Raw genomic sequence first — 12,805 nt, 5'->3', positions numbered from 1 at the left:
AAAGAGGACTCAACCTTAGATCACCCTAGAACTTCAGTGAGGGCTGATCCTATGAGTGGGTGTCCCACTTTACTTTGTCTAGGCTTTTGAGTGGAAGAGATGAGAGTAAGACATATAGTAGGTTTGTGTTGAGCTGCCTCTACCACTTCAGACCCGCTTCTGTCTCTCTTGAGACATTCTTATTTTGGACTACAGCCTGAACCCTAAGAAAATCATATGATTCGTATAATCACATCCTAAAAAAACTGTAGTGACAACCAAACGGTTTTATTGTCTTTATATACAGTAGGTACATCAAGATGTGTGAACAGATAGCCATGAGAGGCTTGCTCTATTTGACATTTCTAGCATTTGTCATCGGCTGGAATTCATAACCTGGGCACAAGAACCAGTCTCCAATAAGCCCTCAAGCCTACTTCTTGCTGCATGAAATATTTTAATAAACAGTGTAACAAATCTAAATATGAGATATTGCTGCTATAGTGGTGTAGATTAGTAAAAAGAGGCACTGGGATACGATCCAGTAATGAGGATATCAATTCGATTCTAAGATTTTTCCTTCTGGTTTATTACATTTTCAAAGGATTTATTCTTCACAGTTAAGCATTTTAACCCCCAGTGTAACTGTTTTTCAGGCATTACTATTTACCTAATTAGTTAGTAATCGCATGTACATAATTACATAATCAATGATTTATTAAGTGGTCCCAGGAAGTGAATGTCAAATATACAACACAAAGATTTTGTATTTGAGGAATTTTATAAAGAACTACAAATAAAAGAATAGGATATTAAGTGTGAAATGTATTGGAACAGGTTAAGAAGGACTACTGCTTGGGCTTAAGTATTTGTATTCTATTCACTTAAGGTGAAAAATTTGGTGAAGGTGCAGTACAATGTTAGGGGTCTCACTGGAACAAGTACAGTATACAGTGATTCCAGTATCTTCCTGTGCATTAATTGAGTGGTTGCACTGTAATCCGGTGGTGTAAGTCGCTGTTAACCCTTGTGTAATTTTAATTCTGCTGAACCAAGCACTGGGATAAAAATAGGGTGGCCAGTTCTATTCCTCATATAGTAGAATTAATTGGATTTTCAAACTTACATAGGGAGTTTGAATACCTTCTTCAATTGAGTAGCGTTTTACCTAGCACAGTGTATAATCTATTAACCACTAGTCTAATGGCATTTCCTCTCATTTAGGAGGAATTCTTATGCTCTACTTACATACTTGGGACGGGGAGTGAGAACAAAGCTGAAATTGTAATTCTTGGTAATGTACGAAAATATATCATCTTCTTGCACTGTGCTATCTTTTCTCTATGTTTTGCACTTACACTGTGCTGGTTGGGTACAAATACTATTTTAGTTCAAAATAACCCATCATAGTGACAGCCTGAGGAAATCAAGTAGACTGAGTTGTATTAAGTGTAGGGATCACTTCCTGGACATTATCAACATCACAGTCCTTTTTTTCAGGAAGGATGGAATCATAAACCAGTAGGTGGAGAATGGGAAGTTGGTGCAGAGAACCCCATGTCTCATCAATAAAAAAGTGGAATAGCCAGATTATAACAGTCGTTCTGGGGACTAGATTGATGAACAGAAAAAACCTAAGGTTTTGATGTATGCGAAAAAAAGAAGAAAAAGTGATGTTTCTTGTTAACACGTTTTCGAATTAGTCCAGAACACCCAAATAAAATATTTCTTTGGAAAAAGGTCTGAGAGACACGTCAATCTCGACGAAGAAACAGATTGAGAATTGTAATAACTCTAGGCATTGTTTACTACTGTCCATTTAGGATAATAGGCATCTTACTTACACGTTTCACACATACTACATATTTTGCGATATTATAAACTTAACTTTAAACGGGTGTGAATTGTTATTTATTCTACCATGCATATGGCATTATTTATCTGAACCGAAAAATCAAGAAGACACAAAATATTGGCTTTACTGACTCTTTGTGAACACAATTTTTTTAATCTCAGGTTAACAATGTTTTTGATTGTTGTTTAGAAGAAACTGACATGTAGAGAAATGGGCCAATTGGATAAGAAACTTAGAACAGTTAAATAGTATAAGAATAAAAAAAACTATGTATTATGTTCTTTACATACATAAATAAATCGGGCAAACTTATTATTTATTTTTAGAGCACGTAATTACCCAGTGCAGTTTGTAGGATGTGAAGGGAGCTCAACGACAGTGGCTAAAACGCACACACAAACACACAGTAATACACACAATAGTAAATAGCAAGACATATGCTAAACAGAGTTGCTCAGAACGAAGACTTGATTAAACTGCAAGTAATCTGCGAACTAACAGTTCTAACATAATCAACTGGCTTTACATCTGTCAGAGGGCCTGAATTGCCACTCAAGGTGTATTCAATGTTGATGCGCTGAATCCTTTTTGGAAAATCTCCAACAGACATTGCTTCGCTCTACTAATACACCAGACTTGGAAGGCCAACCAATGGCGTCCCGTCCCCATGTACAAGAGTCTAGAAATCAGCAGCAGATTTCTGGGCCCATGCTGCAGATACAGTTAGGGTGTTTACTTCAACAACGTGATGGATGGAATGCTCAGACACAAGACTTGTTCTCACTGTCCTCTAGGACTCAAGGTATAACTCACTGACCAGGCCTAAGCAGGCCAAATTTGGTCTTGGGTTGCTTGTGTTCTCAGCTAGATGGGACTTGGTGTGGCACGTCTGTCTAGGCTGTTCCTACTGGATCAGAGCCAAGGCTGATGTGCATATGGTTAGTAACAATAAACTGAAATTCTGCCATGAGCGATTGCATTAAAATAAATTAATTCAAGACTTTCTTCCATTACTTTGTTACTAATTGCTGCATACATGGGACCTCATTCACAAAGTTATCTGCAAGTCTGATTTGCCCAAACAGGACTTTTTTATGTGTGTGAAGTCAGTTTAGCACTTGTAAAAAAGATTTACTTAGGCAGGTTTCAGTGTGCGGAAATCTCTAGTGGGAGTGGAGTATGCATTCTCAGGAGGGAAAGCCCTGGAAATTTGTGAACGTTTGTGAATATTCACAATTCCTCTTTGTGAGGAAAGTGTTTTTTATATGGTTTGGTTGTGCGCCCTCACCTTTTAATAAACTCAATACCTGTACTGGGTTGAGTCAGATTCATTTGAAAAACCTTAGCTCAACCCTGAGTAGATGTAGCTGTGAGCAGTCAGGCTTTATCAAAGGAACAAGTGTAAAGCATTAAGAAGTACCAAAACTGTTGAATGTGAAAGAAACAAGACTCAGTAGAAAATATGTCAACAATTTATAATAATAGGTTGTATTTTTATCTTTAAATAGACACCTCAATGACAAAAATCCACAGGAGGGTTCCGGAGATATGAATTTTTAAAGGAACAATAGATCACTGCTTCTTTACGTGGCACAATAAATCATTGCAATGAACACCACTAGTGGTAAACTTTATAAAACCTTTATAAAGTTGTAAACCACTACTGCGGACTGGTTTGAGGAACAAACTCCGTCAGGAAGCTAGTCACAGGGACCAAAGAGGTTAAGCTAAACAGTTATCTCGCAGTCAAAGTAGTCTCCAGTCCAGGTCCAGGCTCTACTGATTTTAATGGAGTGGTTCTGATGTAAGGGATACATGACTCAAGGATGCTGAGCCAGTAACAGGGTTCTTCCTGAATCAACTCCTTGGTCAACGAACACAGTGGGTCCACTATGGCCACAGGGATTGATGTCCCTTGAATGGCACGTGAAGTTCAGCTAAAACCCAGTTGCCACTAGACTACTGTTACAGCAAAACCTGCGGTTCCCTTTAACTGGCGGTAACTTTCTTGTTGTGTGACCAAGCTGTACTCCAACGACTCTCCAAGGTCCTGCAGACTCAGATGCAACTTTTGAGGGTCAGAAGGACACCTTCTCCTAATTACAGTAAGAGGCACGTTGAAGCTCCCTGACTAGCCATAATGGGTGGCTCCCCTTGGGTAAAAGTAACCCAAATTGCACTGGCTGCCTACCAAATAGGCTTCCTGTGTAGCCCTAGGCCTTGGGAAGTGTGGGAAAAAGTCAGTATTTCCATTGGTTGGGTGTCTTTTCTTTTCAGTGGCATCCTGCACAGTGGGACCGTGGGTATAGGCCTCCCGCACAAAGAATCCAGGTGTCCCGTTGTCCTCCCAATCTGCCTTAGACCCTCTGGTCTTGGTACGTCCAGTCTTTTTTTGCCACCTGCAGGAGACAACACTGGCACAGAGCTCAACACAGAGTTCTCACTTGTTGTCTGAAAGCTCCCCAAGACCTCCTTGGGGAAGCTTTGCTCTAATGTAGCCACGCAAAGATGCTAGAACAGATCATAGCAGGCACCACCACCCTGAAGAACACAGTGACCTGATTGATCAGATATTCAGGACAGAACAGCACATGAGTAGGTGGGTCCAAGGCCAATGGAGGCTTCACTGGGACGTCTTTCTTAATTCTGTCGTATTTCAGGACATAGATAATGGAGGTATCGGGGTTGTGGAAGAAATTCAGCTGACCACCAAGGGTCCTCAGGACTAGGGGGCAGCACTGGACAACTATGCAGCAGTATTAAGGAACTGGGGCAAACAAAAACGGATAGCAAGGGCGACAGCTGGTAACAAAGTCTCTGATGGCCAATTCAAAAGTTCATTTTGTCTCAGACCAAAATCATATGACCATAGTGAGGAATCAGGACAGAAAACGAAGCTTAAATCTGAGAGTGGCAAAAACATTTCTATTAACCCAACCTGAGGCAGCAAAGGAATTGTGCAATTCATGTCACTAGAGTGGCATCGCTGTCAGAGGAGACCACCTAAATGGTGGAACTGGATAAGCACTTACTGCATACCTGTTTATATGCAACCTGGGAGATGATTAAAGTGTGCATTATACTGTTTGTTTTTGACTCAGTAGGTATGTAATGTTGTTGAGGTTCTCCTTCCCCACCCCTCACCCAACTGGGTGAATGCTCAATTAGGTGAGTTATTACGGTTCATGTATGACATAAAAGGAAGTTGAAATGAAAAGGCATGTCTACAGCAATAGGTTACGTTTGGCATATTTTCTCTTATATGTATATATTATGATGAGACGTACAATGTTGTATGGTGATTTATTAAAACGATTTAAATAAAAAAAGAACAGAGAAAGGTTACCAAGAGTCATCTATCAGATGTGACACAGAGCATATATTTCTACCCCACAGTGTGGCGGATTATCTATGCATACTTTTCCTGTTTTATTATCGGTCTTGGTAGGGCGTGTGCCTTATTTCAGCCAGCCAGAAGTATGCTTTTATTGCTCAGAAACCTTCGAAAACTGCCCTAACACTTTGTTCTACTCTTGATTTTCGCCTTAAATGATGCTACTCTACTGCAGTTGCCAAGCTCAAACTTCCAGGCTGAGACTCAAAGATCAAGGTACATATATGTGTTAACACCTGCTATTCACAGGAGTTGCAAATAGCAAAATTAAAAACCAAACCGCAGTATGATTCTTCATGCTTTTAGCTCCTTAGATATGAAAATGCTTAAGTAACAAGATGAACATTAAGCATCACCCTTCAACTAACTAAAAGGCTTCATTCAAACAGATCAATCGTTTAACTGAAATGCTAATGTATCAGTGGAAAAAACGTAACTGTTCGGATTATCTTTTTTTAAAGTCAAAAATATTACAAAATACTGACAACAGTGTTGTTCACAGGATTTCCAGAAATATATGGTATACAAATATAGGAGTTCATATTCAAAAAGATAAATCAAGTTATCTTTAAGGCTTGTACTTTGCATTTTATATCAGTGTGTGAATCACCCAGTGTATTACCAGTGTTTAGATAGGCAAATGAGGAAAGAACAGGAGTCCAGAACAATCCCAATATATATACATTTATTCTGTCCCACGTGTTCTTATCGCTACAGTACTCTCCTGTTTCATTCAGGCCGGTTACAACTGATCACTCTCCAGAGTCCTTGGAGGTTCAAGCCTGGTACAGTGTTTATCTTCCCTTTGGTTAAGCTACTCACACCTATGTTCATAGGTCATATAGCACAATTCGGAGGCTTGTATGTCTCACTTCGTGGAAACTATGGTTGCCTCGTGTACTACTATCTATAGGGACCATGGTATGTTCTGGACACCTGTTTTTTTCCTTGTTTGCCTATGTAAACACAGGTATGCACTGGGGATTCTCAAGTTTGGTTGGCCAATAGACACAAACTGTGTAGTATTTTGCTTTTATCATGTATCATAGTCATGTAAAACATATATATGTTCATATAATTGCAGGTACTATCCATTTCCTTTAAGAGGCTTTCCTAAAGAAGGCGCTGGTGCCGAAACTCGCTTAGATGATTTCAGATAACCATTTTTTAAACCACAAATGATGTTTCCCAACGTAATATTAGTGCATCCAATGCCCAGGAGCACCAGACCGTGAGGTGCACTTTTCAAATAATTGTTTTCTTGTGTACCTTGCTTTTATAGGTTGGATGAGATTAGTGTGATTGTAGATGCAATGTGGATGTGAAATTAAGAGATCGAATCTTGTTTCTTTGGAATTAATCATTATATATCTCTATTGAATTTTGAATAAACATAATTGTTTAATTGAGATCTATTCGCTAGCATAATTCTTTTGTTGCCCTCTTTTACTTCCCCATATATTTATTTATGGAAATCTGGCCCATAGTAATACGAGAGTTGCCTTAGGTTTCTGTTCGCCAATTTTCAACAAATGTCATTCAATGCAGTGATAATTTTCAATGGGTAAAACAAATATTTAAAAAATATATATTTTTCATTTTGAAAGCATTTTTATATATTTTTACATAACAATTGTTGTGATATGTGTATTATGAAGGTAGGGATAGCTTGACTCATGATGTGTCTCTTAATTGTCAAGCGAGGCCCTGGCTCGTCTCTGAAAGAATTTGATGGCTTGTCCCCCTGAACCCAAAGGCTTACTAAAAGATTTACTGTTTGTGCAGAATTTCATCACAGAAGTAAAAAAAATTGGCACAAACTGTTAATTTGGGATTTAGTATCCAGAGCAAAAGTTTATCTGCATTGGAAAGTAAGAGCTATCAATGGTTTGTGTCCGTGGGGTGTCCCATGTGTGGTACATGGGCGTTCCCATGCAACCACACATAGGTTTTCACAAAACATCTTCTTTATTAGACATGGTAGCCAGGGCTTTTATGCCCAAAAATAACAGCTCTTTGTGGCAGGCGTCAAAAAGTACAATGCTTCAATTCTCCTAACTTTTCCAATATTGTATACATGCAAAACTATACAGTACACATCCATTGTCGGTGAAATGTTAAACTGTGTCTCAGCATAGCAATTTATATTAGCAGCATAAAATAGCTGCATATAAACAAAATATTTAAAAAGCTTAAGCAGATTCTTTAATAACCATTTCCTCCACCAAAAACCGGTCAAAAGAATGAAGATTGTAAATACTCTCGGTAAACCTGAACATGCAGCCTCCAGATCTCTTGCTCACAAAAACTTTGCAGTGACCTCAAGAGTTTCTTCAAAGAAAACAAAATGAAAAAATATCTACCTCCCAGAAGACAGTGCCCCAGAATCATCAGAAAACACTGCACCCCCACACTGCTAAGGAGCCATCCTGAAAGAATTCAACCCACTCTCTTAAACCAAAATAAAAGACCTCTTTTTGTGCACCAAATCACCACCACTCTTCGATCCGGCAACTCCTAAAATTCTGAAACTGGCTTTGGATACTTTCTCCCCTGTCATTTCCTAATTGTGTAATCTTTCCTTTAAAGCAGTAATCCATCTAAATAGTTGGAAGAGCACCGCTACCACCCCTTTCTGAAAAATGCCAAAGACGATCCCATTAACCTTGCCAACTTTATGTCAATTTCCCATCTGCCTCTTCTACCCACAATAACTGAAAAGGCTATCAACAGACACATATCTACTTACACAGAGGCTAAGTATCTGTTGGACCCTACCTAATCTGGATTCAGAACAGGTCGTAGCACAGACTCAGTACTCCTGGCTATGACCCATGAAGTCTGTATGATATTAGATCAGGGGAGATCTGAAGTCCTGCTCCTCTGGAACCTTTGAAGGCCTTCGACACTGTATCCCATCAGGTGCTAATCACTTGGCTCACTAACCTAGGAATCTGTAGTAAGGCTTGTGGCAGGCTTTTAGTCCTACCTGTCCAATCATTTCCTATCATCCCCTTTAGATCGGAAAAATTATCTTCCAAATGTGAAGTACCTTGGGGGGTTTTCCTGACCCCTAATTTGTTCAATATTTACGTGACTCACCTGGCTACAATGGTAAAAACCCTTTGAGATTGCCCTCATACCACATGTAGAAGATATGCAAATAACTGTTTCCATCTCAAAGAACATAAAGGACACCAACGTCAACTTCGTCAACTATACGACAGCACACTGGATGATAGCTAATCACCTCAAGCTGAATGGTGATAAGACTGAGATTTCTTTGTTTCGTAGTTGGTCATGGACCACGGAATGTGTCTAATGAATCTGAAAGCACCTCTTCCCACACTACCCTTGCTAAAAATCTATGAGTGATCACAGATGATCAGCTATTTCAAAGAAAAGCAATACTGTTGCATAGCTGCCAACTGTCCAGCTTTTGCCAGGACAGTCCCGGCAAGTTGGAGACTGTCCTGAGTAATTCACTATTCTGGGACAGTCCGGCAATTGCAATGGGAATATCAAACTTTAGGCCAAAGTAGCAGAGTTGGAAAAATTCTCCAATGCAGATGAATGGGGGATTTTTTCCAACTCAGCTACTTTGGCATTACTTTTAAAATTCCCATCTCAATTCCCTGCAATTCTCTCTTTATTGAGTAGATCCTAAAATCTGCACTATAACAAGTGGGTGGAGTTAAATTATAATTATATGGGTTGGGCGGAGCTTTGGGGCAGTGGAGGTGGTACATTTTCAAGAAAGTGATTGATAGCTGCGCTGCAAAGTGTCCCTGGAAATTGTTTCAAATGTTGGCAACTATATTGTATTGTATTGTAATTGCAATTATATAGCACTTACTACCCCTGACGAGGCGTCGAAGCACTTTTTCGGCAAGTAAAATGCTACTCCGGGCCCCATAGATGATTAGTGTTGAATTAGTATAGTGAAACATGCAAGTACATTTTAAGTGGTGGATAGGTTAGTCAGTTATTTGGATTTGGAATGATAGCAGAAGGATAGAGGAAAAAAGCTTTGTATTTATATAGCGCTTGTTACCCCTGATGGGGTGTTGAAGCACGCTACTCCGGAAGCCCATAAAGGTTTAGTGAATTAGTATGGTGAAATATGAAAGTAATCTCAGTGGTGGATAGTAGTCAGTAATTTGGAGTGAGAAGGGTAGCGGAGGGGAAGAAAGGTTTGCATTCATATAGCACTTGTTACCCCTGATCGGGTGTTGAAGCACACTACTTCGGAACCCATAAAGGATTAGTGGTGAATTAGTATAGCTGAATATGAAATTTGTGAAGTGAACATGTTAGTCTGTTAATTTTAATTAAAAAGGATAGTGGAGGGATAAAAGAGTGAAGGACTTTTTTGTTGTTTTGTTTTTAGGTCTTAGCAGTAGGAGGAGGCTTTTGGATGAGTAAAAAGAAGTTTTGGAGGGGAGGAGTCAGAGGAAAGAGTTTAGAAAGGTTTGTTTTGGGGATAGGTATAGTAGAAAGAGGTGTTAGATGATACAAGGAGGGGTAGAGTAGGAGGGAGTCAAGAAAGGGTTATTTTGGGGATCATATTAGGGGTATGGGGTTTGGGATAAATGAGAGTGGATGTAGAGGATATATTGATAGATGTATGGGCTGAGAAATAGGGTAGTGCATTGGAAATGCTAAATTAGAAGAAAGTGATATAGATCCATAAGTACCTACAGTTTGTGGATGTGGATGGTGTGGGCTGGGTATTGTTAAATGGGAAAATGGGCAGCATTTCTGGCCCTGGCCCTGGTCAGTCTCGAACAGGCTCAAACAGGCAACTACCCTTGTCCTCTCTGCCCGAAACATGCAACTGCCCTTGTCCTCTCTATCCTTAAAACAGGTTCAAACAGGCAGCAGCCCTTGTCCTCTCTGCCCTTAACAGGCTCAAACAAGCAACTGCCCTTGTCCTCTCTGCCCTTAACAGGCTCAAACAGGCAGCAGCCCTTGTCCTCTCTGCCCTTTAACAGGCTCAAACAGGCAGCAGCCCTTGTCCTCTCTGCCCTAAACAGGCAACTGCCCTTGTCGTCTCCGCCCTTAACAGGCTCAAACAGGCAGCAGCCCTTGTCCTCTCTGCCCTTAACAGGCTCAAACAGGTAGCTGCTCTTGTCCTCTCTGGCTCAAACAGGCAACTGCCCTTGTCCTCTCTGAGACGCCCTATCCCTGGCCTTTTATAGTCCTAGTAATCAGGTGACCCCTTCAGCCAATGGGAACCCTAACACTATCCATTCACAACACTGGCCTTAAAATCTAGAGCCAATAGGAGACCAGGACCTTACAGCCAATTTTAGCCCTAGTCCAAGCACCCAATCAGTTTCAAAAACCCTGATCTCTACATCAAATAGAGGCCCAAACCCTACTAGTAGTCCCAACCCAAGTCCAAGCAAGGAATGGTACAGGAAGCCCTAGTCCCTACTTCCAATAGAAAGCCTAACCCTACTCTTAGTCCCAGAACTAGTCCAGCAACCAATCACACCAGAAGCCCTAATCACTACTTCCAATTAAAGGTCTAACCCTAGCCCTAGTCCCACCATAATCCCAACAACCAATAACATAGAAAGCCCTAGTCCCTACTTCCAATAAAAATCCTAACCCTAGACCTAGTCCCCACCCTACATTGATTAAATCACAGACCCAGAAACCAATCAGAATCCTCAAATACCCAACAAATGAGGACACTAACCCTAATCCAATAGAAACACCAGATACAACCACCAATCAGTGTACACACGTACCAACCACTAGCAGACCATATAAGGTCCTGGCGACCTCATACAAGGTTTGCTGGCCAGGGAGTTGGAAGCTGCTGCTCCTGTTCAGAATCTCCTAGGAGACAGACAGGCTCAATCCACACTTTGGACTTCTGCAGGTAAAGGCCTCACTAACTTGAAATCTAACAATAATGTTTGAATACAACTTTACTCCCTCTCCTGGACACAAAACGAAGTGCACAGTCCCTAGTAAACACAGTTTTAACAGCTCGCAGAAGCACCCTCTGATGTAAAATATATTCCTGTTGCTGGGGGCAGGGGGGCTGGGTTCACTGGCTTGTGAACACAAAATGGTGGCTGGGGGTGCACTGTTTTAACATACAGGTCTTGGCACAGAGCATAGGAGAAATTTGAAGGGAAAACTGAATTGTCAACAGGAATGAGAGGGATAAACTACAGAGTTTGGACCGCAAATCCCACAATTCAACACGTTAAAAGGAAGCAATCATGGGCAGGGAAAACCACAAGTTTAAAACACAAAACAGGTGATAAAATATGCAGTCACAGGCAGGTTAAAACTACAATATTAAACTGTAACAACCACAGGCAAAGACCGTAATCACAGAAAGGGAAAGTCCTTTTATTAACAACTTTTGTTTGGGGGAAGAGACAGCACTAGTCTGTCTCCTTACCACTTACTGGACTCTGCTCACTGCAATCTGGGGAACAGAAAGGCAGCAACTGTTGCAGACACCTGCTTTGCCTTCGTTAATAAATTAAGAAAAAAATGATCCCCTCCTCGGCTAGACTGCATCCAGTGCCAGAGGTAGATATGTATACTTTATCATGCGCTTTACAAAGGAGAAAAATACATAAATCAGAGCCAAAGTATTTTACCCCACGTCAGCAAACTGCAAGGACAGAACTGCCTAGTATCAGGTGTGTGACTACCAATCTCATATGCTTGGATTATTTAGGGGTTAAGCACTATAGATACACCACAAACAAATACACACCTATGTAGGTCCTATTGCTAATCGAGGATGCTGAGCTGGAAAACAGTAAGCTAAAGGGGGTGTCCAGACATCAACGACTAGGAAAACATGTGTCAGTAGCGCCAGCACTACGAATGATGCAATCTCACTACAATCGGTGCCTGTGTCTCTACCCAGCTAACCCGGACACCACTGTTTATGTCTGCTCCTGCCTCTAAAACACTTGAGCGAAACAGCAGCACCCCAACATACAAGGACACCCCTGAGGCTGTGTGGAGCACTCTCTCGTTACCACACCCCAAAACACTGCGGGGAAGGGGAGGCTTTCGGAGTGAGCGAGGATGAATGATCCCTCATGTGCTCCTGTTGTGCCAGAAGCCCTGTCTCGCTGCCACCTGCAAAGTGTCACAAAAGACACCCCATCTCACACTTACTGTAAGTCCGGCCGAGCGACTCAAACAGCAAGTCCCGCTTCACGCTGACAGTCGGCATGGCTGTAACACACACGGAACCACACACCGGCTCCCTGCTCAGTGCCGACAGGAAAGGGAGTAACACGAGCAACGCGCCGCCCAGTCACAAGTGACGTGCGCACTGGGTTCCCATTGCAAACCGTTCCGCTTGTCCGCAGTGCGCATGCGCAGCATAGCTGCGTGTAGTGCTTGAGTATCTATGTCGTTCTTGTCAAATGTTGCTGCACAGCGCTTGCGCACAGTGTAATTAATTCGAGTTGGGAGGATAAAATCGAGATTTTATTTTTAGTTCAAATAAGAGTAGCGCCGATGTTTTTGAAATAATGAGGCACATAATGATGTCCATGTTTTATGGAAGGGATAGAAGGCACGAT

At 41.2% G+C, this 12,805-nt stretch overlaps 1 protein-coding gene across 1 annotated transcript in view; it reads right to left on the bottom strand.

The window, feature by feature from the left end:
* Nucleotides 1-12,550, bottom strand: part of FARSB (phenylalanyl-tRNA synthetase subunit beta) — a 308,213-nt gene extending 295,663 nt beyond the window's left edge. Inside the window, exon 1 of the mRNA XM_078665975.1 lies at nt 12,393-12,550. Within this exon, the coding sequence (XP_078522101.1) occupies nt 12,393-12,450 (58 nt within the window). The 5' untranslated portion in view covers nt 12,451-12,550. The remainder of the gene's footprint in view (nt 1-12,392) is intronic.
* Between the last annotated feature and the right edge of the window lie 255 nt (nt 12,551-12,805).

The sequence above is a fragment of the Lissotriton helveticus genome, chromosome 11 (genome assembly GCF_964261635.1).
Source record: "Lissotriton helveticus chromosome 11, aLisHel1.1, whole genome shotgun sequence".
NCBI lineage: Eukaryota > Metazoa > Chordata > Amphibia > Caudata > Salamandridae > Lissotriton > Lissotriton helveticus.
This window is presented reverse-complemented; position numbering and strand designations above follow the sequence as displayed.